Source organism: Electrophorus electricus, chromosome 16 (assembly GCF_041902795.1).
Source record: "Electrophorus electricus isolate QZ-2024a chromosome 16, ASM4190279v1, whole genome shotgun sequence".
Lineage (NCBI taxonomy): Eukaryota > Metazoa > Chordata > Actinopteri > Gymnotiformes > Gymnotidae > Electrophorus > Electrophorus electricus.
This window is the reverse complement of record NC_137512.1, coordinates 5,909,820-5,932,116: the sequence shown is the minus strand read 5'-3', so window position 1 is coordinate 5,932,116 and position 22,297 is coordinate 5,909,820. Positions and strand designations below refer to the sequence as shown.

General features: G+C 38.7%; 2 protein-coding genes and 1 long non-coding RNA gene across 5 annotated transcripts in view; 2 read left to right on the top strand and 1 right to left on the bottom strand.

The window, feature by feature from the left end:
- Window positions 1-12,449, top strand: part of LOC118242300 (uncharacterized) — a 55,937-nt gene extending 43,488 nt beyond the window's left edge. For all 3 annotated transcript variants that reach the window (XR_004776748.2, XR_004776749.2, XR_014117669.1), the window contains one exon: window positions 11,983-12,449. This is a non-coding gene — a long non-coding RNA (uncharacterized LOC118242300). The remainder of the gene's footprint in view (window positions 1-11,982) is intronic.
- zic3 (zic family member 3 heterotaxy 1 (odd-paired homolog, Drosophila)) lies at window positions 2,630-8,354 on the bottom strand. The gene is made up of 3 exons (XM_027019173.3): window positions 6,372-8,354; window positions 5,321-5,484; window positions 2,630-4,936 (listed from the first exon to the last, which is right to left on the bottom strand). Exons 1-3 carry the CDS (start codon window positions 7,369-7,371, stop codon window positions 4,754-4,756), a joined length of 1,347 nt encoding a protein of 448 aa, XP_026874974.2. The 5' UTR covers window positions 7,372-8,354; the 3' UTR covers window positions 2,630-4,753.
- Window positions 12,450-13,914: 1,465 nt separating the features above from the next.
- zic6 (zic family member 6) lies at window positions 13,915-18,828 on the top strand. The gene is made up of 2 exons (XM_027019155.3): window positions 13,915-15,559; window positions 17,386-18,828. The coding sequence occupies exons 1-2, from the start codon at window positions 14,599-14,601 to the stop codon at window positions 18,003-18,005; spliced, it is 1,581 nt and encodes a 526-aa protein (XP_026874956.1). The 5' UTR covers window positions 13,915-14,598; the 3' UTR covers window positions 18,006-18,828.
- Window positions 18,829-22,297: the final 3,469 nt, after the last annotated feature.

Here is a 22,297-nt window from a genome sequence, read left to right as displayed (position 1 = left end):
CTGCTAAAATGGCTTATTCTGCGACTCTGAAATGTGTTCTTTTACCCTGTTTGTAATTCCAAATTAAGTGAGGTGACATGCAAATATTCTTAAACGCCCCATTAACGAATTACTTAGCTATGGTGGTTCTAAATAACAATACTATTGTGATTCGTATTTTCCATTACAATAGTCTTGCATCGCGTCCTAAGTAGCTTCTGAAAGGACACATCCTGCTTTACGTTTCTCAATGAGCACCTTTACATATGCAGTACTTTCCCTGCAGGTGAATAACCATCGTTATTAGAGAAAAGCACTGAAATGGCTTAACTGATGCGCAGTCGTCTTTACGCCTCCGGTTAAGAAGGCTAAGTAGGCCATTCGATGGATACGGTATGTACACCTGAAGGAGAGCATAAAAGGTTACAGCAAATGTAGAAGACTAAATTAGCTTCTTAGAAGTGGGCTATTTTAATTTGCTCAGATCTGAAGTTTACATTAAGATTACGCCTTAATGTTTTGTCACAACTTTCAGCAATATTGGGGCAATTTGTCATTTCTAGTAATTATACAACGCTTGTCGGGAGTTAGAAACGTACTTAGGCAAAGTACCGGCTAAAGTTGTTATAGAACAGTTACACTTATATCCTACTTGTAGGCTACTGTTAGCATCCTCCAGAAGCAATATCTCTCCATTTCAGACGTGGCTGCAGACCTCTCCGGACTGCCTGAAACACCCTAATCTTAGCACCACATGATTGATATCATTGTGTGCTGATATAATAGCTAGAATCTGGGATGTGTGCGCGAACGCACGCGCTTGCGTGTGTGTGTGTCGGGGGGGTGGGGGGGGGGGGTGTCGTTTTGGTGTTTCAGATATTTAAAAAAGAAAAAAGCAACAGGACAACTGAACGGATGTATGTTACTATAGCTATATATTATAATAAAGAACACCTTTAGTGAGCACGCTTGACATGCTCAAAGTAATTTAGCTATTAAATGTGTTACGGATTGAGTTGTGTGGCAAAAAGCTTTTGGAACGCGTCTGTACCGTATCCTTTCAGAGTGGGCTTCCCTGCGTTTAGGCAGCGAAATCTGGGAGAGTGAGTGGGGCTTCGGGGAAGAGAAAAGATCTGGCTGGTAAACCATTTACTGCCAGAACGCAATATACCCTCCCCAGTAATTCATCATACGGTGAATTGGCGCAAACCACTGGGATACTATCAAAACTGTCAGGAAAAAACTTTAGGCATAATAATCTATATAAATAATCAGTTTTATTCTGTTCTTGGGTTCACACAATGGTTCTACATTACCTCTATATGGCAACTGCTTCTCTAGTACAAAACTGCTACCACGTGACTGCCAAGGCTGTCTAATCCTTTTGAGAATTCACAGAAAGCAGCCTTTTCAGGGTTTTCTTTAGGTGGTATGATCCGAAGACCGAGCCTTTCTAGGTTGCCGCGGATATCATTTTGTTCACATTGCCGCATTTTTCAAACCCCGATCCAGAGTGCGGTTGTTCCTACCATTGGTCAAGTTCGGTGGGTAGTTTGCTGGCTCAGTGGGACAGCCTGCGCCATGATGTGACGTCATTGCCTGCCAGGCTCGGGGCGAGGACAAAAAAAATTCATGGGAAAGAAATAAAAGACTGCGCTTGCGCAAGGGAAAAAGCTGTGGTTTTAATTCACTCTTAAACCTGTTTATATTCGAAGATGGCGAAGATACGTGAGGGATGGGTGGGGTCTGCCGAGATTTCGTCAATATAGTACATAATATTGTACAACAGCTACAAAGCGGAGCCACACTGCATGTAACTAAGCAGGCCGGTTTTAGTTTGCTTACATTTAGGCGTAAACCAATTTAAAATAATTTTGGTTTTATATTATATTGAGGCGAGTGCAAAGTAAGCAGAACGTTTTACACTATTTTCATGCAATAAGTGTAGTTGGCTATGTATAGTAAGAATCATGTTTGGATTAAAATAATGATATTAATGTTTGGTGAAGATACTTCACTCCTGCAGTTTGTTGAGCATACTGTCCTTTTAGCCTACTATTCTAAATTTACCAAATTCAGTTTTATTCAGAATATATATATATATATATATATATATATATATATATATATATATATATATATATATATATATATATATATATATATATATATATATATATATATACACACACACACACACACACACACACATATTGAAAGAGCAAGAGAGGCAGGCTAAAGCGGCTCACAAATGTGACGTCTGTATTAAATAATTAAATATAACCTATAATATCTTCTTCCCCTTTTTCTGCTTTTAGGCTGAAAACGCTACGCATGGGCTACAGCAGCGATGTCGCAGGTCTCTAAAAACTTGTGAAACAATCCCATTTAGCCTTCTCGAGGCCCTCTGTGGGCATTGCACTCCAGTTCTCAGTTACTTGTGCGTTAAAGGAAAACTGAAAACGATACGCTGTTATGCATACAGACTAAAACATCCGCCCCTTTAAGAAACAAGATGCTAAGATGGCGTCTCACTCACTGTCAAGTTCAAGTGTATTATTGGCTCGTAGGCTAGAGAGCAGAGGGCACTATTAAAACGCATTGCCACGGTCAGATTAGAATAACTGATGAAAGAAGAGATGAATTCGAGTTTCCGTTTGTCACATTTCGTAACTTTTTAATTTCAGTCAAAACTTATTTTCACATTTTATCATAAATAGTTTGTTAAACAAACAAACCGACAAACAATAGGTCTAGTTGTACATGGTTCTTCTCCTGTGCTAAATTACGAATAAGCTCGTAGCAACATTTGCCCCGAATGTAGCACAGTGACACAGTTAATCAGTTTAATCATTTGTTTTCAGGAATAGCTTGCTACGTGACCCATGTCTTCCAGAAAGTGTTACAACATCACATTCAAGTGGCCCTGGGACAGCAGATTTGTCCACAGGCCGTGATACAGTGAGGGTGGCTGAAATAAACGTTTACTTTTTATATAGAAAATAGTTTATAAAACATATATTTATTAAATTATTTAAATAAAAGTATTTTATATCACTGTTACTTGCGAGGTACGGTATTTTATTCCCCCCTTTTTTTTCAGAAGAGTGCTGGTGGTCTGAAATCGTAAGCACAATATATCTGTGAATGCATAATATTTAATTCTTAAAAATAAGTTACAATGCAATGCCGTAACTCTTTGTGCCACTGAACAAATTTTCCCCCTGGAAACATATTTTTGTTATTCTTAAGATTAAAATTTTGTCCACACATAATTAATCTTGAAATGTTATTCACACAAAACAAGCAAATGTGTAATCCAACTCCTATATGTAACAGCACAGTACTCAAGACAAATAACAGCTTTATATTCACAAGAACTACATTTCAAACAATGCCAACTGACAGACAAAAAGTTTTATTTGAGATTACGGTGTTGTGACAGTTCATTGTTCTTGGAAACATTAAAACACATACTTGCATCCACAAAGACAGTACTGTAACCATCAAAATGGAATACCATACTGACTCAAATGGTTGGCCTTTTGACCCCGAGAATGTAGTGTCTTCAACACTGTCACAAGTTAAAAGTTCATGGATGAAAGCGCTATGACTCTGCCACGTCTGAGAATCTGATGGAAATGCGAGTAGTTAGTGGACACTGGCTAATGGTCCTCTCGAATTTGTACCTAATACTTGCTTATAGAAATGTAGTCGACCCTCTGCTAAGAATAAAGAAGAATACACAAAAGTAGTTAATTTTGATCAAAGTCAGGAATATGTCGACAGTTACGCTTTATATAGTTAATTTAAGAGTCAGTTAAGACATTTCGTCTCACGGAGTGTTGCTGCGTTTATGAGTGCTCTTGAGAGCTTAAAGAACTTGAATAGCCTATACAATATTATAACCTTTAGAAAATGTCAATCCATTATATTCATAGTTGATTTTCTTTTTTAAATCCAGATAAGACACATTTATTGGTTTAAAAAAAGATACAATCGCGCTAAGGAAGCTTTTAGTGTTGACTTTCGTTCAATGTTAAGCTGGTTATGAGTCAAAACTGTACAATCTTGTTAGAAAACATTTCCATAAATATCATTTAAGATACGGCACTTCCGCCGATAATTAAATTACAAATCGATAAATATGGCATCATGGATATGTATTTACATTGTTATTAACAAAAGGCAACGTTATATTCAAAGGTAACAATCGTAACCTACTACCACATTTCTCCATCTCAAAACGGACGTGGACAACAGATTCGACTCCATCAAACAAGGAAATACATTCACGAGGCTATATACTTATTTATGATTTATTATTTTTGTTGTTGTTCAAGTTCAAGACAAAGACTTTGGCACGTTTCTTAAGACTGTTTGAAGTTTTAACAATCAATCAAAAGGTGGCATGATCGTCACCGATATAAAAACACCGTGAAATATTATTTCCTTTTCCTTTATTTTTAAATAAACTTTTGAGAAAATACATAAAATAAAAAATAAAATAATCATCTGAAAATTGGAAAACTAAAACGGAAAAGCATTCCATGTGTTCTTAGAAAGTGTAGGTCTTATTATTTATGCTTATTTTTTATTGTTTCTTCGAACTCGGAATAAAAGTCAAATTTCGAATCCTGAGAATGGACGAGGCCCGCTGGCCAGCTCTCATCTCCTCATGTTGTTCCTTTGTCATTTTGTTCACCAAGGTGTAAATAGTTTTTTTAAAGGTTTCTTTAACCTTTTGGTCCACAAAGAGAGTCTGCTTGTAGCTTCAAACGTACCATTCATTGAAGTTGGGTGGTAGTCCTTCGCTGTGTGCTGATGTACTTTGTACTGCGGACGGTGGTGTTTTTGTTGAGTCCTCTGTGTTAGTTGAGACCAAAACCGGTGGCGTGGATGACTCGTATCCCGAACTCGCGGCTGGAGACGACTCAGAACCTTGTGACTCGTGTACCTTTAATGACAATATTTATGAACGTGTGAGAAACGACAGAGGCTGCAATATAAATCTGTATGTGACTGTATATATAAGATATATAAGATATCTCTTATATAAGATATGAGACACGTTGTCTCTGTGGCACAATCGTATATACATACTGCACAACATTGAGCTGATAAATCCACCAAAAAAAAAAAAAAAAATACATGCATGTTGCTCTCTGTATATATTTTGATGTTAGAGAAATTGACAGATTTATCGTCATTAGCCTGAAAATCTGAAAATCGCCTGAGTGGTATTAGTAGCCTGTTTCTTGAGTTGTTTCACTTGCCCTCGTAAGTCAAAATAAAATAGGTGACAGGTGACTATTGCCAAGAGTGATTAAAGTTTGGTTACCTTCATGTGTTTCCTGAGGGAGCTTGGGTGCGTGTAGGACTTGTCGCACACTTTGCAGATGTATGGCTTGTCAGAGGTATGCACGTGCATGTGCTTTTTTCTGTCGCTGCTGTTTGCAAAGCGCCTGTCGCAGCCATCGAACTCGCACTTAAACGGCTTCTCGCCTAAAGAGACAGTGAACACGGGGATTTAAATGGAAGCATTAAATAGTAATTTTGTTGTTTCGTGAAAGCCTGTATCTTGTTATGTAACTTATAATACTTGTGGCTATGACTGCCATAGACCGACAAGGTTAGCCCTGAATTGTGGCGTGTACGTATTTACAATGGAAGCGCGTGTGATGAAGATTTGGGAATCCTTTTAGGTAGAAGACACGGTTTCTAAATTAAGTTTACCTTAACACAGCAAAATACGCACATGAATGCTGCTTTACTGTGAGACGAAATTCTGTTTTATGGTGGCTAAACAAGAACTCTCTAATCTAATTACCAACTGTAGCCATTTTCAACAGCTTGCTTTACATTGCGTGTGATTCTCAGAAGTAACGGGTCATTGATTTTGACACAGATCCATCAAGGGGCCATCAGACTAAATGTAATTTGCCCAATTCACACTTAGGCGCAGACATTTAACATTTTGTCGTAGATTCACACAACTAACCAAACACAACACATTCTATTTATCAACTTTAGGCTGCAAACGTCAGAAGTAGCTTTACAAATGGAAAAGGAAAACACAATCATTCACAAACTCACTACCAAACCAACTTCTTTAGCTCTAAGTTTTTAATGTTAAAATATCGACAGTTTATGCACATTTATTCTACAGTATACAACTAAATCACTTTTTAAATAGTTGCAGGGCGCGGTTATTATCCTCAGACATTTTACTGTGCTTCTCGAGACGTAAATTGCGGCCTTATAGGCCTAAGTGTTTTGCCAGGACAGAGACCAACTAAATAAGTAAAAGCTTGCACTTGTTTTATATATTTCAACTTGCATGATTATGATATATCAAAACAAAAATTTAAATATATATAAAAGTACCCTACCTGTATGAGTTCTCTTGTGAATTTTCAAATTTTCCGATCTTGCGAATATTTTCCCACAGCCAGGGAACGGACAAGGGAATGGTTTCTCTCCCGTGTGCACTCGGATGTGGTTCACGAGTTTGTATTTGGCCTTAAAGGACTTCCCTTCTCTCGGGCAGTCCTCCCAGTAGCAAACGTGATTACTCTGTTCAGGCCCGCCGACGTGTTCCATGGACACGTGTGTCACCATCTCGTGCATCGTACTGAAAGTTCTGTCGCAAGTCTTTTTGGGTCTGTTCATCTGGTTGTCGTCTATCCACTTACAGGACAGTTCTTGCTTTATAGGCTGGCGCATGTATCGAAAGAAGGCCCCTGGACCATGGTGTGTCGGCACATTCATCCCCATGTTCATGTTGATGGGGTGGTTGTAGTTGTGGAGCTGCGCGGTACCGTAAGGATCCGTACGCGGGCTCGGCACAGGACGGTAGGGGTCTGGTCGTCCAAAAATGTCCCCGCGTAAACCTAGGTGCATTTGACTGTTTACTACATGTCCTCCCGGCGATGTGTGGCTCACGCTTTGCTCGTGAAGCCCAGGAAACAACAGATGCCCCGGGTTGTCCGAGATTCCAGGTGGTCCGTGTAGACTCCCGGCAGAAGCCGCAAAGATCCCATGCTGGGCACTCGTTGCTGCGGAGTCTCCGATGCCAGCACCCCTGTTTCTGAAGAGAAAGTCCCTGGTGGAATTGAACGCTCCGCCGCCGTAGGAGCTAACCTGCCCTCCGTGGTGGTGTCCTAGTGCAGCTGCATATCCAGTGGCTTGCGGCGTGAACGCTGATGTCTGGCTGGAGGCGATATCGTGAGTAACGGGACTTATCTTAAAAGCTGGCGAATGAGATGAATCTGCGAAGGGATTGAGCCCCAGCCCGGGGTCTCGGTTGCCTAACTCATGATGCCTTGGCGTTCCGAACCCTCCCACTCCTAGTGACGGGAATTGCGGACCGCTATCAAGGAGCATAGTCATTGGGCTCAATCGACAAAAACAAACGAAGGAGAGAGTGGATTTCAAACCCCAGGTTAGCGGAGTAAAGTTAAACAACACGAGCGGCAAACAAAATTATCTTAACCGGATGAAACCTATAATAATCTGAGTAAGCATCAAAAAGTTTAAAATGTAGATAATAGTTCCGAGCTCGGTGAACGGGGGAGAGAAACTCCCGTTACTGGGATCCGTGAGAAAGAGGATCAAACTTCCCCCCCTTTCCAGACGAATGATGTCCTTGGACTGATAAAGTCAATCATTCACTCCTCGCACATAAATGAGCTCGGGAGGCAGGTCCACGTCGTCCAATGAAAATACTGCGCCGTCTAAGTCACGTGATGACTACGAGAAGAGCTAATTGGCTACATGTCTATTGATTGGCACCATTTGGTATTGGAAATGGCAGTACGTTTCAATGGTTACATTTGATTGGTCCGTGCTGGTATTATTTGCAGGTAAGGCAGCTAGATGTTATTTTGGTTCACTTTGGAAGCCTTGTTTGTTTCCCGCACTTAGCCCGCCAGCTGTTCTGAAAGTTTCAGAAATACAATTTAGGCGGTGCTTGATTTTTTGACGTATTTAATTGGCTGTCATTTTCAATTTTGGACCGTCACAAAAAGCAGGCTACATTTTCACACAACCATAACATTTAACATTACTGTTGACTTGAAGTTCCCAACTTTATGATAAAAACATGATAAAAAAATACATTTTTTTTAGGGGATAGGCCTAGATTTATGCACTCAGTGGCTTAACCATGCGAAAATAGTTGTATTAATAGAACAAATACATTTTTAAAAGACACAAAAATATTAATCAGTTTAATATTATGTGACTGTATACGTATAGTATGTAGTTTCTGTAGTTGAAATGTAGGTAATAAAATTATATTTAGGCAAAACATTCATACTTTACACTTTGAAGGTGTGTTTAGCATTTAACAATATCTATCTATCTATCTATCTATCTATCTATCTATCTATCTATCTATCTATCTATCTATCTATCTATCTATCTATCTATCTATCTATCTATCTATCTATCTATCTATCTATCTATCTATCTATCTTATTGTATTCTTTTTTGTCTTTTGTTTATATATTTTATATTTTAAAGCAGGCCTATAGGATGTTTTTAAACGACCGTTCTGGCAGAGTTCCGAATTTTGGCTTTCTTGGATCCGTCTGGGAAGGGGCGGTTTGTAAAGCATTACACGGCGTAGGACGCAAGAATGAAAGACAGAAAGAAAGATAGCAGTAATTGCCATATCTTTGGAAATTTCTTTTTTTACTTTGCCAGAAAACCGTGCTATTCAGCGAGTTTCACAGGGTTGCCGCTGACTCGCTGACTCGCTGCAGGACACATACAATCTGATCAAGTTCAGAGACGCGTTGAGTGCTTCAAGCGGCGATTCATAGCGCCAAGCCTTTCACATTCTCTCTCCCCCTCAGTCTGTCTCCGAAAGAGCGCACATTCTGTGTTTAAGAGATCTGAAACGAGAAAAAAACTTTCAGATCAGTCTCATTCAGCTCCAGAGCTCCGCTTATCCGCACGCACAACACAGTCAAGAAAAAAAGACATTGTAACCTAATATGATTTTAAGGTGAGTCTTTAAGTTATGGTTTAAAGAATTTTGCAGTCGGCCAGGTTTGCAAAGTAAAGTTAAGATGTAGGTATTTATTGATTTTGGAAGAGCAGACGTTTTTCTCAAAACATAATTAGACAAGGTTACAAGTATTGACTATAACAGTGCTGAAAGATTTTTGCTGGAAAAGAAATAGAAAATAAAAATATTGGTATACAAGTGCGAAAAAAACCCTACATTTCTCATCGTTTATAATAGTGGATTCTTACTAAGGTAAGTACATCTTGTGTGTGTCCTTGTATTTATTCTAAAAAAAACCCACATCGTCCAGCGAAAGTAACATAAAGAATATATAATACAGAGATACTCTCCTACTCAGTTTCATCCATCTCCCGTAAACTCCTCCTTTCCTGTTCTTTCGCTCGCTCGTCTCCTGTCTCCCCTCCTCTCTTTCTCTCGCTCTCTCTCTCTTACACACACACACACACACACACACACACACACACACTTACACACACACACACACTTACACACACGCGCACACACATACAGAGTACAGATTTATGACGACCTTTTTGAACTTTTACAAGTGACAGCCAGTAACTTTTGCTCCTAGTTATTTTACTAGACTATATATATATATATATATATATATATATATATATATATATATATATATATATATATATATATATAGTGATTGAGGACAGTCTTCTTTAAGGAGGCCTCGTGTAAATACCATCTGATTTTTCCAAATAATTATGTGGCCGAATTCTGGGATATTTGTAAAATTGTCAAGTTGAGACTGATGTATTATGAAATAAAGCAACGACAATCTCTAGATTATTATTATTATTATTATTATTATTATTATTATTATTATTATTATTATTAGATTGTTAGTCTTAATGAAATAATGATAAAATAATATTTAACAGAGTAATAAGTATGTATCTTATAAAAGATAAAACGGCGGATATATTTGGTATGAGAGGTTGCTTATTAGCAAACGTTTTAACTACTGCTATATCACCCTGTTCGATTATCAAAAACAATTATAAACAACTTTTTCCTGGTATTATTTAATTAAGCGTTGTTATTTGATGACATTCTCAAGTTTTAAAATGGTAACCTAGGCTACCAATTGAAACATCTTTAGCGTGTGTTTAATAGGCCTATCAGCTCTGGCCAATAGTATTAAAAGGAGTCACCGCGCTCGTGCCTACAAGTTAACTGAAGTATGTATCTATGCAAATATTTGAGGTTTTTTTTAGCTTATCTCACTCCTTCAGTTAGTTTGCCCATCTTGATTTAAGACCTGTATCTTATGGCAGGTAGTTTAGGCGTTCAGTGCAATAAAACTTTCTCTTCAGCTGTTAACCCAATAGTTACCGAACACAAATTCAGTGTTCTAGGAACTCGAACGATCCAAAGCCATTTAAGGTGAAGTTTATAGTACTCACCTTGTATTTAAAAATAGCTTTATTTCCATTTTCAATTTTAATTTATTGGATGTGTCGCCATTTTGCAATAAGGTGTTTTTTCTTCATTGCAATTTAAAAATGTGATCTTTTAGTTTGCTCTTTGATTTTTAAATGCATAAATGTACAGCCACATACATATTGGTATTTTGCTCTGGAAACATCTTTAATTATCCGTCATGCACCCCACCTCCTATATATATATATATATATATATATATATATATATATATATATTATATATATTTATATATATATATATATATATATATGTGTATACATACACACACACACACACACACACACACACACACACACACACACACATATATATATATATATATATATATATATATATATATATATATATATATATATATATATATATATATATGTATACATACACACACACACACACACACACACACACACATATATATATATATATATATATATATATATATATATATATATATAATGTTTATAGTATATGGTCATATACCTTTCTCATATATATTGATTAATTGTGAAATGTTAATGTTAAATGTTAGAGTTATTGATTTAACAGGTGGCCCACAGTTCCCCTTATACAAAGACCTGTGACTTCCCCAGTGAGGCCAGAGCATATCTCCATGTGTAATAAAGCAACCCAAATATGTACTTTATCAGTTAATTTATCAGTAGTACAGACATTTTAAAGTGGAGTGGACAGCCTGCAATTTTATGGGAACAGAAAGAAGTTCGGGTTACTTTTGCAGATATGATAGCGAAAGCATATGTCTGGCCTCAGTCTGAAGCACTGGAAGCACATCATTTCTGAATGAGGTCAAAAGTTGAGTAGGTGTCTATTTCAGTTTGATGTATGTTATTAGGCCACAAAACATTCGCGGTTTAGGACGAATGGAAACGTTCTTTAAGCGTTCTTTTTAATGCCTTATGTGATAACTCCAATTCTTAAATGCTCTGAAAACTTGTGAGAACTTTAGAATGAGTATACACTGTATTTTGAAATCGTTGTAGTATTTTCGACTCTGTAATTTTATACCTTTTTATTTGTAATTGCGAAGTATAACGTATTCTTTAAATTTACATATAGACTTATTCTCTCTCTCTCCCTCCCTCCCTCCCTCCCTCCCTCCCTCCCTCCCTCCCTCCCCCCCTCTCTGTCTCGCTCTCTCTCTCACCCTCTCTCTCACTCTCTCTCACTCTCTCTATCACTCTCCCTGTCTGTCTCTTGCATACATACAAACAGATATGTAACAGAAATGTAATACCTCTATTAATATTTAGGCATTGTTATATATGAAGTTTATATACACTGAAAACTGTCCAATAGTCTTATAATGGTAATTCAACAGTTGTACTAACGCATCAGGACTTGGCCGACTTCTTGAAAAGAAAAGGTTAGGCTGCTCTACAAAAATGTCTAGCAAGTAATATCGCATGGTAATATTGCAGATACATGAGATCTTGTACATAAATGTGTCTCACTCCATTCTTTTCTGTTTTTTTCTTTTTTTGCTGTAGTAATGAAGCACTGAAGAATGAAATAACGACATATAGGATGAGTAACAATTGCATCGGACGAGTTTAACATCAGTGTGGTGGGTGACCGGATTCCACTTGAGTGGTGTTTTGGAAAGAAAATAACTTGTGGCAGACTTATTGGTGTTCTGTTCTACAGTGTTATGAAAATGGATGTGGAATGTAATGTCCAGGTATGTGTTCCTACTGCTGCTGCGATCGGAGATTGCTGACCTCAGGTATGGAGGTATTAAAGTCATAGCCAGGAAACTGAGCACGGAAAAGTCAGCTTCATAACACCCAACCCCCGCCCCCTCAACACACACACACACGAAAAAAAAACCTGTCCAATTAATAGTTGAATCCTGAGGCCACGTAGTATAGATAATCTACGGTTATTCTATTATGTAATCTAGGGGTGAAATGTTATAAGATTACCTCTCCAAGGAAAATAAACAACTGAAACACCATTGTCACATTATCTTTCTACTTTTTTGTACTATACATGACTTTTGACTGTTGTTGATTATGTGATTATTTATTCTTGATTTAATATGTTTCAATCATTTCTAGTAAAACACGGTAAAAACAACATTTTTGTCGTGGCTTTGTAAACGCTAATATCCAGATGGGGCCATCTTTAATTAACGCTTAGCTCTAACTTAAAGTCTGTTATGCTGCTGTTAGACGACAGTGCTAGATGATTTTTTCTTCTCTATATAGCGTGTGATTTATCTCCTTCCACGAGAAGGGTGAAGGGACACACCCCGGATCGTGTGGTTTTCGAACGAAACATTATTTTATCAACGCCAACTGTGCAAAAAACTTAAAAAACAGTTTTCGCTCTACAGTTTCCGCCCGTGTCAGTAGGTTTTTCCTTTTCCTTCCGACCTAAAATGGTTAATTAACATAGTTGAAATAACACATTAATTACTTCCCCTACTAGAATTTAAATGCATGTTTCGAAAGCTAGAAATCACATTGTGTATGGTGAGCAGTATTTGATAGATAGTAATACTCTTTATTTTTTAATGCGAATTATATTTACACTAGAGAGGGAGGAATGGTGAATGATAGCAGTAGTGGAGGGACCTACAAATGGGCATTCGACGTTTAAGCCTTCGCGCGCATCAGTATTCTTCGTGTTTCATTTCGAGATTGAGACAGTGCGTGTCGGCTGTTGACTAAATGGCTCCTGTTTTTGCAGGTATAATGTTATACTGACACAGTGTACACACATTTTAAGGTACCTTCTCTAATCTGTACTACGTGTAAAGGTAGAGCTGTGAGACCGCCAAGAAGAAAAACAACCTCGAATGTAATACTAATGTGCTCACGTTATGTTCTCACATTTATATCCTCGCATAATTTGACAATGGACCACTATGATAGTTTATTTTAAAAACCACATTTGCTAGTTCTTTGTTAGGCTACATTGGTATATATGTTTACTGAAAAAAACAGTTAACTTAATGGTGAAAATTGAGAAATGGATGCCTATGCATTATCAGGTTCTGTGGATCTTCTTGGATCTTCCTTAAAGATAAAATATAATTAAACATAATTAGGATTATATTTTTCCCCAAGGCTTTGGCATGCCAACGTTTTATGGCGTCAGAGCTGTGTTTGATTTGAAATATAGCCAAAGCTCAAGTTCAATCCGACTCAGTGAGCTACTTGGGATCAAGCTACTCTGCCGCTAAGAAACACTTGGATGTAGCGAGTAAGTGCGCGTCTTTGTCGTTCATTTCGCAGATATGCCAAACATGGTCTGACTTGTCTAATATGTTCGGGTAATAAATTTAATTATTACTTAAGATATATCGAGGCCAAAAACACATAAAGCGAAATAAAAAGAGAGTCTGGTTTTTTTTGTTTTTGTTTTTTTTTTCCAGCCGAGAATCCTGTGCCTTAAATGCACGAAACCCATGAGAAAATATTTGAATAACCTTAAATGTTCAATGTGAAAAGTGAGTAACCATTCTCCATTTTGATTTCGTTGCCTTTCTACTTTGTCGCATGCCTTGCTAGATACTTTGGTTTTTAGCGGCAGATTACAACACAAACTCTTACTACGTCATTTTTACTACAATCTACATTGGACATTAACATCCAGAGCTTCCATCCCAAGATATTTTAAAGTTGTAAACCGACGCCTCGGAGTCAAAGAGCCAACAGTATTTGGCAGCGCATAAGCGGCACCTATCAAAGCATTTTTACTGCGATATTTGAAAACGGAGTCGTGTGGTGAACGCCTGCGTGTTCCTTTTAAAACAAACCCAGTCGCTGTCAATCATCGGGCATTCCAACCAATCCCAAAGCGCCTTTTTTTTTTAAACCCAGGTTTGCCTGCTGTGCTTTTATATTGCAGCCTGGCCTGGTTCGGAGCATTTTACTACCACGGTTATTGCCACAAATCAAGAGGGCAAAGTGAACGGCATGGGACTCGCACCAACTTTAACGAACTTGGGTCCGATTCCTGCGTCCGCGAGGTTCACGGCCAAGAGCTGCACGTGCAGATGATACACGGCAATGAAATGGGGAGACGGTTTGTAGGTAAATCTTGAGCGTTAAAGGTTGGTTGATTTCGCAGACCCACAGCCAAACTTACTACAAAACATGACAAGCCTGTCGAGGTTTAGTGGCTGCTCTCTTTCTTGTGTCAACCCTGGGGAGAGCAATACAGAACCCAGTGTGGTGCTGCCACCCTTGGCAGGGGAGCACATGGGGCACCCCACTGGCAGTTCCTTAAAACTCTGCCCCTCGCACAATTTGCGAGACTATCCCGAGACGAGGGCCACTGCATATATTGACCATTCGGTTCCCCATTTTCCAGACACTGGATTTACTAGCCACCGCTTACAAGCCAGTCCTAGGGGCATTTTCATTGGAGCAAATCTGTCAGGAGCAGGCATGCCACCAGTAACCGATCAACTGGCTCCGAGACCTAACCAACATGGCGCTCTTGGAAGGTACCGTGACCTCCACAACTATAGAGATAGCAGAAGCCACGCGTTCTTCACTACGTATCAAGAGCAGGCCCACGGGTCCACCGACGCAACCAGAGACCTCAACAGCCAAGTGATGTTGGGTCTTCCCGGAGATATTCTTTCAAGAGCGCATCCATACACGCAAACGCATAACGGGCCGCGGGCCAACAGCCAGCAGCTAGTTACCCAGTTTTTGGGACTCTATAAGCCACTGAATATGGCGATGCAACGAGCAGGGGGAGACGCATTCCTCAGGTGTTCAAGGCAAAACCCAGCGCACGAGTTGGTGTGTAAGTGGAGTGACTGCCAAGAGGGGGCTGGCAAACCGCCATGTGCCAGGACTTTTGGGACCATGTATGAACTTGTCACCCATGTGACTATTGAACATGTCGGGGGACCTGAGCACTCTGAGTACGTGTGCCGATGGGAGAATTGTCCCAGGGAGAGAAAGCCTTTCAAAGCCAAATACAAGCTGGTCAACCATGTCAGAGTCCACACAGGGGAAAAGCCCTTTCCCTGCCCCTTTCATGGATGTGAAAAAGTTTTCGCGAGATCCGAAAACCTCAAGATTCACAAGAGAACGCACACAGGTTGGTGAAATAATAATAATAATAATAATAATAATAATAATAATAATAATAATAATATAACAGACCTAATAATTGAAATATTTTTGTATTTTGCTGAAGAATTTTAGTCAATCCGCTTTTTGTAAATTGGTGGGCTCCTTCAAAATTATCAACCCCCCAAAACAGATCAAAACAAAGAGAGCGAGAAAGAGAGAGAGAGAGCAGCAAACAAACAAAATCTGTCCTTATACCGGCTGTCGCGTAATTGAAACGTCGATATTAATCGTATGTACATTTCCCACATTTATTTGTTCTATAGGTTAAAGATTTATTGAAAATATATTTATAATTACAATTAATGGAATTAGTTTTGAAGTAGGAACGTTTCGGAAAAAAACTCAAATATAGAAATAACAAAAAATTAGTCAGCACTTTTCATTTCGCTGACGTATGTCCTCCTTTACTATAAAATTACATTAGTTTTAAAATAGAATTTGACGCTATATTTGTTAATAATAGTAAGTAAGGTGTCATTTAATAGGTAGTCTACATTATTGTAGGCTAATTTTAGCGTTAAACGCAGGTTATGTTGAAGATGTTGAAGTGGTGAAAAGATGTGTGTTCTCATGGGCAGTTGTTTGGGCGCCTCTCATTCATGCAGCGAAATAAATAAATAAATCCCGGAACACCGGAGAGCCGTGACGTAGCGTTTACGTTGTGCACAGCTGAAGCCCCGGTAGGAACGACTCTGTGCTTCAGGCTTGACAAGTACATGCCTGACGTCACATCATCCCTTAAAATAATAACGCTTGCTAAATAAATAAAACAAGAGCATACGTCTTCTTTACCGTGATCTTTATATAGCCTGTATACGAATATCATGATGACACACTGACATTTCCCACATATCCTATATCAGGAGTAGTGTCACTAGAGACTCTGTAGGCTAGTATTTCCCCTGTGGCGATTGCATGTTCTACAGAGGACTGCGCTGAGTCACCTTAGACAACTCTGGGATAAAAAGAAGAGTCCCACTGGTTATAACGCTGGAAGATACAGGAAATTGTTTTTGCCTGAAATAGTGTCCAAATTTAGGCCTAATTGATAGCCTATGGGAAAGCCGTGCATATAGCTCCAAATAATATGACAACTAATAACTGAAATAAACTACATGATCTCACCAATTATTCTGTCGTTTTTATACAGTTTAGTTACAGTTTTGTTATCGGACAGCATGTTATCTACACTCTCATTCGGAATGTTGCCGTTTTACAGATAATCGAGAATTTAAAGAATTGTCAATAAATAGGTGAGATATTTATTTATTTTCTTCAAACGGAGTTATCTCTAATTACCACTCTACAGAGCCTTTGGACTAGGTTTCCTAAGGAACAAAGTAGAGGAAGTAATTGTACAAATACAGACGATCCCTAAATGGTTCAAAATGAAATGAAATGAAAAGTCTTTAATTAGGTTTCGTTTTAATACCTTTTGTAGGTACAGACAGTGCAAAGTTATGAGACGAATATATTAGCACTGTCTCACTTGGTGTTATGTAGACTTTGGAAGGAAAAAGGAACCTGAACACTCTGGGTTATCGTGACTTGTGACAGATTTTGTGACAGGTTTTTGTATATATATATATATATATATATATATATATATATATATATATATATATATATATATATATATATATATATATTGAGAGAGAGAGAGAGAGAGAGCGCGAGAGCGATAGCTAGATAGTGATACGCGTTTTAGCATACAGCATAGGGGACTGATAATGTGTGGAAGAAGGGTATAACACCCGTGACACGGTATTTTTTCCTCCTTTGCCCGTTTAGGTGAGAAACCTTTTAAATGCGAATTTGAGGGCTGCAATCGAAGGTTTGCTAACAGCAGTGACCGGAAGAAGCATTCTCACGTTCATTCCAGCGATAAACCCTACACGTGCAAGGTCAGAGGCTGTGAAAAATGTTACACGCACCCCAGCTCCTTGCGCAAACACATGAAACTGCATTGCAAGGCCTACATTGCCAAACTCAGCGAGGACGGTCAGCACCTTGCCGAGTACAGGTCTCCCGAGGTGACAGAGCAGGAAGAGACATCCTCCCCTACCACAGTGACGCGGGCCTTGCCGCCTGCCCCCTCGCGAGAGTCCCTGTCCCCCGAGACTCTCAGCGAGTCAACTCTGAGGTCACGTTTCCATCACACGTTTGACAACAGTTTGGACTATACGGGCCACAGGCCGCAGTCCCTTCTGGACCCTTTGTTGATACATCGGGGCAATTATAGACCCGACACTGCCCAGTACGCATGTAGCCAAGCAAGCCACACTTTTGCTCCTAACAACAGGACCTTTTCGGCGAATTCACCTTTTCAAAAGGGGCTTGTAAATGGCTGGTACACGTGTCATAGTGGCGTGGAGACTTTCTCGTCCAAACAGTGTAATAACGATTTATGATATGTTTCGGTCAGGAGACGAGAGAGGTTAATGTGGCGATGTAATTTAGGCTTGGGTTCAAAATGTATGAAAACATTTGGGGTTCTTGGAGCTGGAGAAATGGGCCACTCGAAACCGTCCTGTTTATCAGCTGTTTAAATAGCATAGTGCAATTTGTTACCGTGAGCTTTGTCCATTGTACATGACGTTACACGTGTAGTGGTGAGTTTGAATTGTGCTGGTGATATTCTTTAACCGAATCTAGAGTATGTGCTCGACTGTTCACTGAACTTGAAATATTGTTAGAAGTAGCTTATACACACCCTGTCTCTTTCTATTCATAATATATAGTCTAAATATTTTATGAGACGAATTCAGAGGTGCATATATTCCAATACGGTTTCAAATTTATGTTATTGTGATTGGAAGAGAATTTAAGGCAAATGTGACAGTATGTGGGAGTCATGAGGCCATTTTGAATGAGAATCTTATGTGATGCAGTGAGAACCGCGGCTTATATAGACTATTTCAATTTCTCTCTGCTTAAAACTTCAACGAGAACTTAAAAAAAAATTCTTGTAGGCCTGTGCACCTGGTTGGAAAAACAGTGTTTTATGAATGTTATGTCACGTCGTGCGCTAGAATGCAACAGTTTACAGAGAAAGGAAAATTAATTGCTTTAATGCCTTTTAACCCTCTGCAAACGAAATTGCATTTTTCTTGATTGGAGAAAGCGCTTTAGTAGAACCTATGGTACAAAATCCTTTATCGTTTTTGTATACATCTACACTATTTGACACTTTTGCCAAACCTTTATGATATAAAAGTTTTATATATATATATATATATATATATATATATATATATATATATATATATATATATATATATATATATATATATATATACCATTTTAACATTTCAAACCCCGCACCCAGTCACTCATAATGTTTAATTAAATGTTTAATTAAAATTCTACTGTATATACTGTATCATTAATTATGCATTCAAGATTTCATTAAAGTGTCTTTATTCTCTTTGATCAGGCCGGGTGTGATTAAACTCAATCCATTCTTAAAGAAAACGTTCTGTAGATTCGGAGTGAACATTCTGTGTCATGTTATTGTTTCTGCGTATTGATCGCTCAGATTTCTTGGAAATGAATTAGCACCACACGAACTCCAGGTAATTACTACAGTGGTGGGCAGCACACTGGGGTGCTTTTGATCAGAAGTCCAGCTTATTCACCGTTCTGTCCAAAACCTGACACATTTTGAGCTCCATATTAATTATTGTAAGCTAAATCAACTATGCTAACCGTAGACAAGCGGCTAGCGGCAATATAGCAATTACCACCAATTTCCCGAACGCGTTGTTTTATATTCTTGGTGGAGTTTCTCAGTATGAACTTCGCAGTACGTCTCTCACATTGGTTAAATGTAGAACTATCATACTGAATGCTAATGCCATTGTAGAAAAGGTTGAGAATGCATACGATATTATTAGAAGGTTGGTGATGCCCAAATCATTGCTCCATGGCCAAATGGTGGTCCTTGCAACGCCTGGCCTCGACTGGCGTGGATCAGTGGCTGCATTTGAAACGTGCCTGTCCAACAAACCTAGGAACAGACCGACCACCTTTTGGTTTGCGCTTAACAGTCCGTTGACAGATTTTTATGTATGCCAATCAGTAACAACATGCAAATTACGTAAAAGACACGTACTAATCTGGTGATTAAAAATTAATCACCCCGACTCTTGTAATCCTATGCATTATCTTAAATCAAACGTAGGTGGTGAACGATTTTTAGACGCTCAACTCGTCAACCCAAACTTTAATGATTTTACTGTCAATATCACCCAATATCTGTCAATATCACCTTTGTCCTCGTGCAAAGTGAAGCCACATGCTTTTGATTTACTGTACAGTTTGATTCGAATAGTGTTTTCAACTTTCCGTAGAGACAATGAATGAGGTTAGAAACCTTTGACATATGCCTCCATAACGGATCCATTTGTTCTGGAAGTTTCCTTGTATGCCTAGCAGTGGGTGGGGGACACTGGAAGGTTGTTTGTGTTGCTTCTGACAACTGATGCTGAGGCGCTGACTACCTTTTTGGAGTCAGTGTCTTATGGAAATATGGAAATATGTGGAGGGATAAGTGGGTATTCCTTCATTCATTTTGGTATATGGAGGTTCAACCTTTCCCATGTGATTTCAAAATGCCAAGGCTAAGGGCTTTTACATTATGGTCGTTTTAATTTCTCTAATGTGATTACAGCTCATTCATAGTTTTCAAGTCCTGTTACCATTGTCAAGATTAGTGACTCATTATTTACGTATAGTGATCACAGAATTTAGTACACTGACATAATATTGAGTACAGTGATAAGTTTATTACTATTTGAAATGAGTCACACAGCATGAAAAGTGTCTGTTATCCATTTATTTTGTAAAGAAAAAGGTTATGCCTTTGAACATATGTGGCTTCCATCAAAATATGTACTGAACGGATTTTTCTCATGCATTTAATTATATCTTGAGGCCAGCACATTCATAAATTCCCCTTTTGTGGATATTAAGCTTGTCTCATATAATAAAACATGAAGACATTCTAAGACAGAATTTGTGAAATGTAAAGTGCATTTAAATAAGTTGTTCAAGTAAGTTAAGTAAAACTTTTGAATGAGGCCTGTGTTGAAATGACAGGATATTAAAAATGTCTTTATGTTACATTTGAGTCCTCAGAGAATTGAATGTGGAAATTAGCCTATCAATGACAGTGACCAATGTTTGCCTCAGTCAAGGAAAACCTTGGTGTGTAAAGGAGCATTATTTGTTTAATTAGACATGTTTCAAATAGTAGTAACTAAGTATTTTAAAGACTAGATATTGCGACAAGGGATCTATGTAATTGTAAACACAGTGTTTATTTTTGTTTCGTTGTATGGTGAAAGCACAAGTGGGTGATATAAACTCATGATTAAGCAATTACGTTTTTGTCCCACAAGTAATGCAATTTTACCTCATTCACAACAGCTTTCTTGTTGCTGTGATTTTACCCAGTGCAAATAGTATAGTTTTTATTCAGTGCAATTACCATAGACAGCAAAGCTAGATTCAGGCCATCATAAATCTGAATACCCACTACTTTCAGAACTGGAACGTAAGATGTTTCCTGTAAGTGTACATGCTGGATAACTGGGTGTGTAGGCCTGTATTTTTGCTATGTTAATCAAACCCCATTGAGCTCAGGGAGTATCCAAGTCCTGGACCTCCTCTGGCTTCCATTACAAAATGCACTGACTTATGTTGCCAACACATCTCACTTAGCTTGGTGTGAGTGTCTGGCCATAAGCATCAGATCAGGAAAGGAACAAAAAGTCATTAAAAGGTTTAAACCATCTGTTTCAAGCTCCATCTGTCTGTCAGAAATAACAGGTGCCTCATTGTAAAAGGCTTCTTTCCTTGAGGTTTCACTCCCTTAGACCAGGCGCGCTGTTAGCTGGACAGACAGCACCTCATGCACTGCAGCCTTCATCTGTTGGTGACTTTCTTACTTCCAGTATTCAGTAGCTCCTGTTAGCATGCTAGTTAATGCTGAGCTGGCTGAAGACGATTAACATAGATGCGATCAGACTCCCTGCTAGTGATAATGACCCTCAGCTAGCCGTCGTGCGCCTTACTCTATGAGCTGCTGGGATGTGCACTGGAAAGGACTGAAAAAAAAAGAATTTTCATCGCAAGTGCTTCAAATGGGCACAGGGCAGGTGTTTTGTGGAAGCAGGCACTTTTCGGCTGAAGGGGTGTTGTTCAGACGAGGTGCTGTATCTTTGGAATTTAGCCACTGCTGTAATCACAAGATCTATATTTCTCTACATTGTTGATTGTTAACCATTGTATTTAAAATATAAATTATTTTGGGGACTTAGGTAGGAGTATAGGCTTCTGGTTATTTTAACTCTCAGGTGAAGGAAGACAAAACAATGTCCTGCACAGGGACCTTTTCCATTTTTTAATCCTGCAAACTTATTATTCACTACAGATTTTTCCCCTTTAGTGTGTCTTTTGTCTTCAGCCATGGTGCACCTAATCGCTGAAGTTCTTGATGGACATTGACACTGCTGTGTGCACGATTACTCTTAGATAAGTATCTTCACTGGAGAGGACAAATCAACTCTGCATTTGATTTATTGTGCAGCTTCGGTTGTGATTCGTACGGCAAACGTGCACACGCAGAACCAAGATCCATCCACCCGGCCCCCCCTTCCCCACATACCCCCTTTAATACCCACAGTTTATGTATTCTGAA

Coding starts and splice junctions, on each gene's coding strand:
- zic6 (XM_027019155.3), top strand. CDS start 14,599: ATGACAAGCCTGTCGAGGTTTAGTGGCTGCTCTCTTTCTTGTGTCAAC. Junction 15,560..17,385: donor TCACAAGAGAACGCACACAG/GTTGGTGAAATA, acceptor TTGCCCGTTTAG/GTGAGAAACCTTTTAAATGC.
- zic3 (XM_027019173.3), bottom strand. CDS start 7,371: ATGACTATGCTCCTTGATAGCGGTCCGCAATTCCCGTCACTAGGAGTG. Junction 5,485..6,371: donor TCACAAGAGAACTCATACAG/GTAGGGTACTTT, acceptor CTGTCTCTTTAG/GCGAGAAGCCGTTTAAGTGC. Junction 4,937..5,320: donor CCCTCAGGAAACACATGAAG/GTAACCAAACTT, acceptor TTGTCATTAAAG/GTACACGAGTCACAAGGTTC.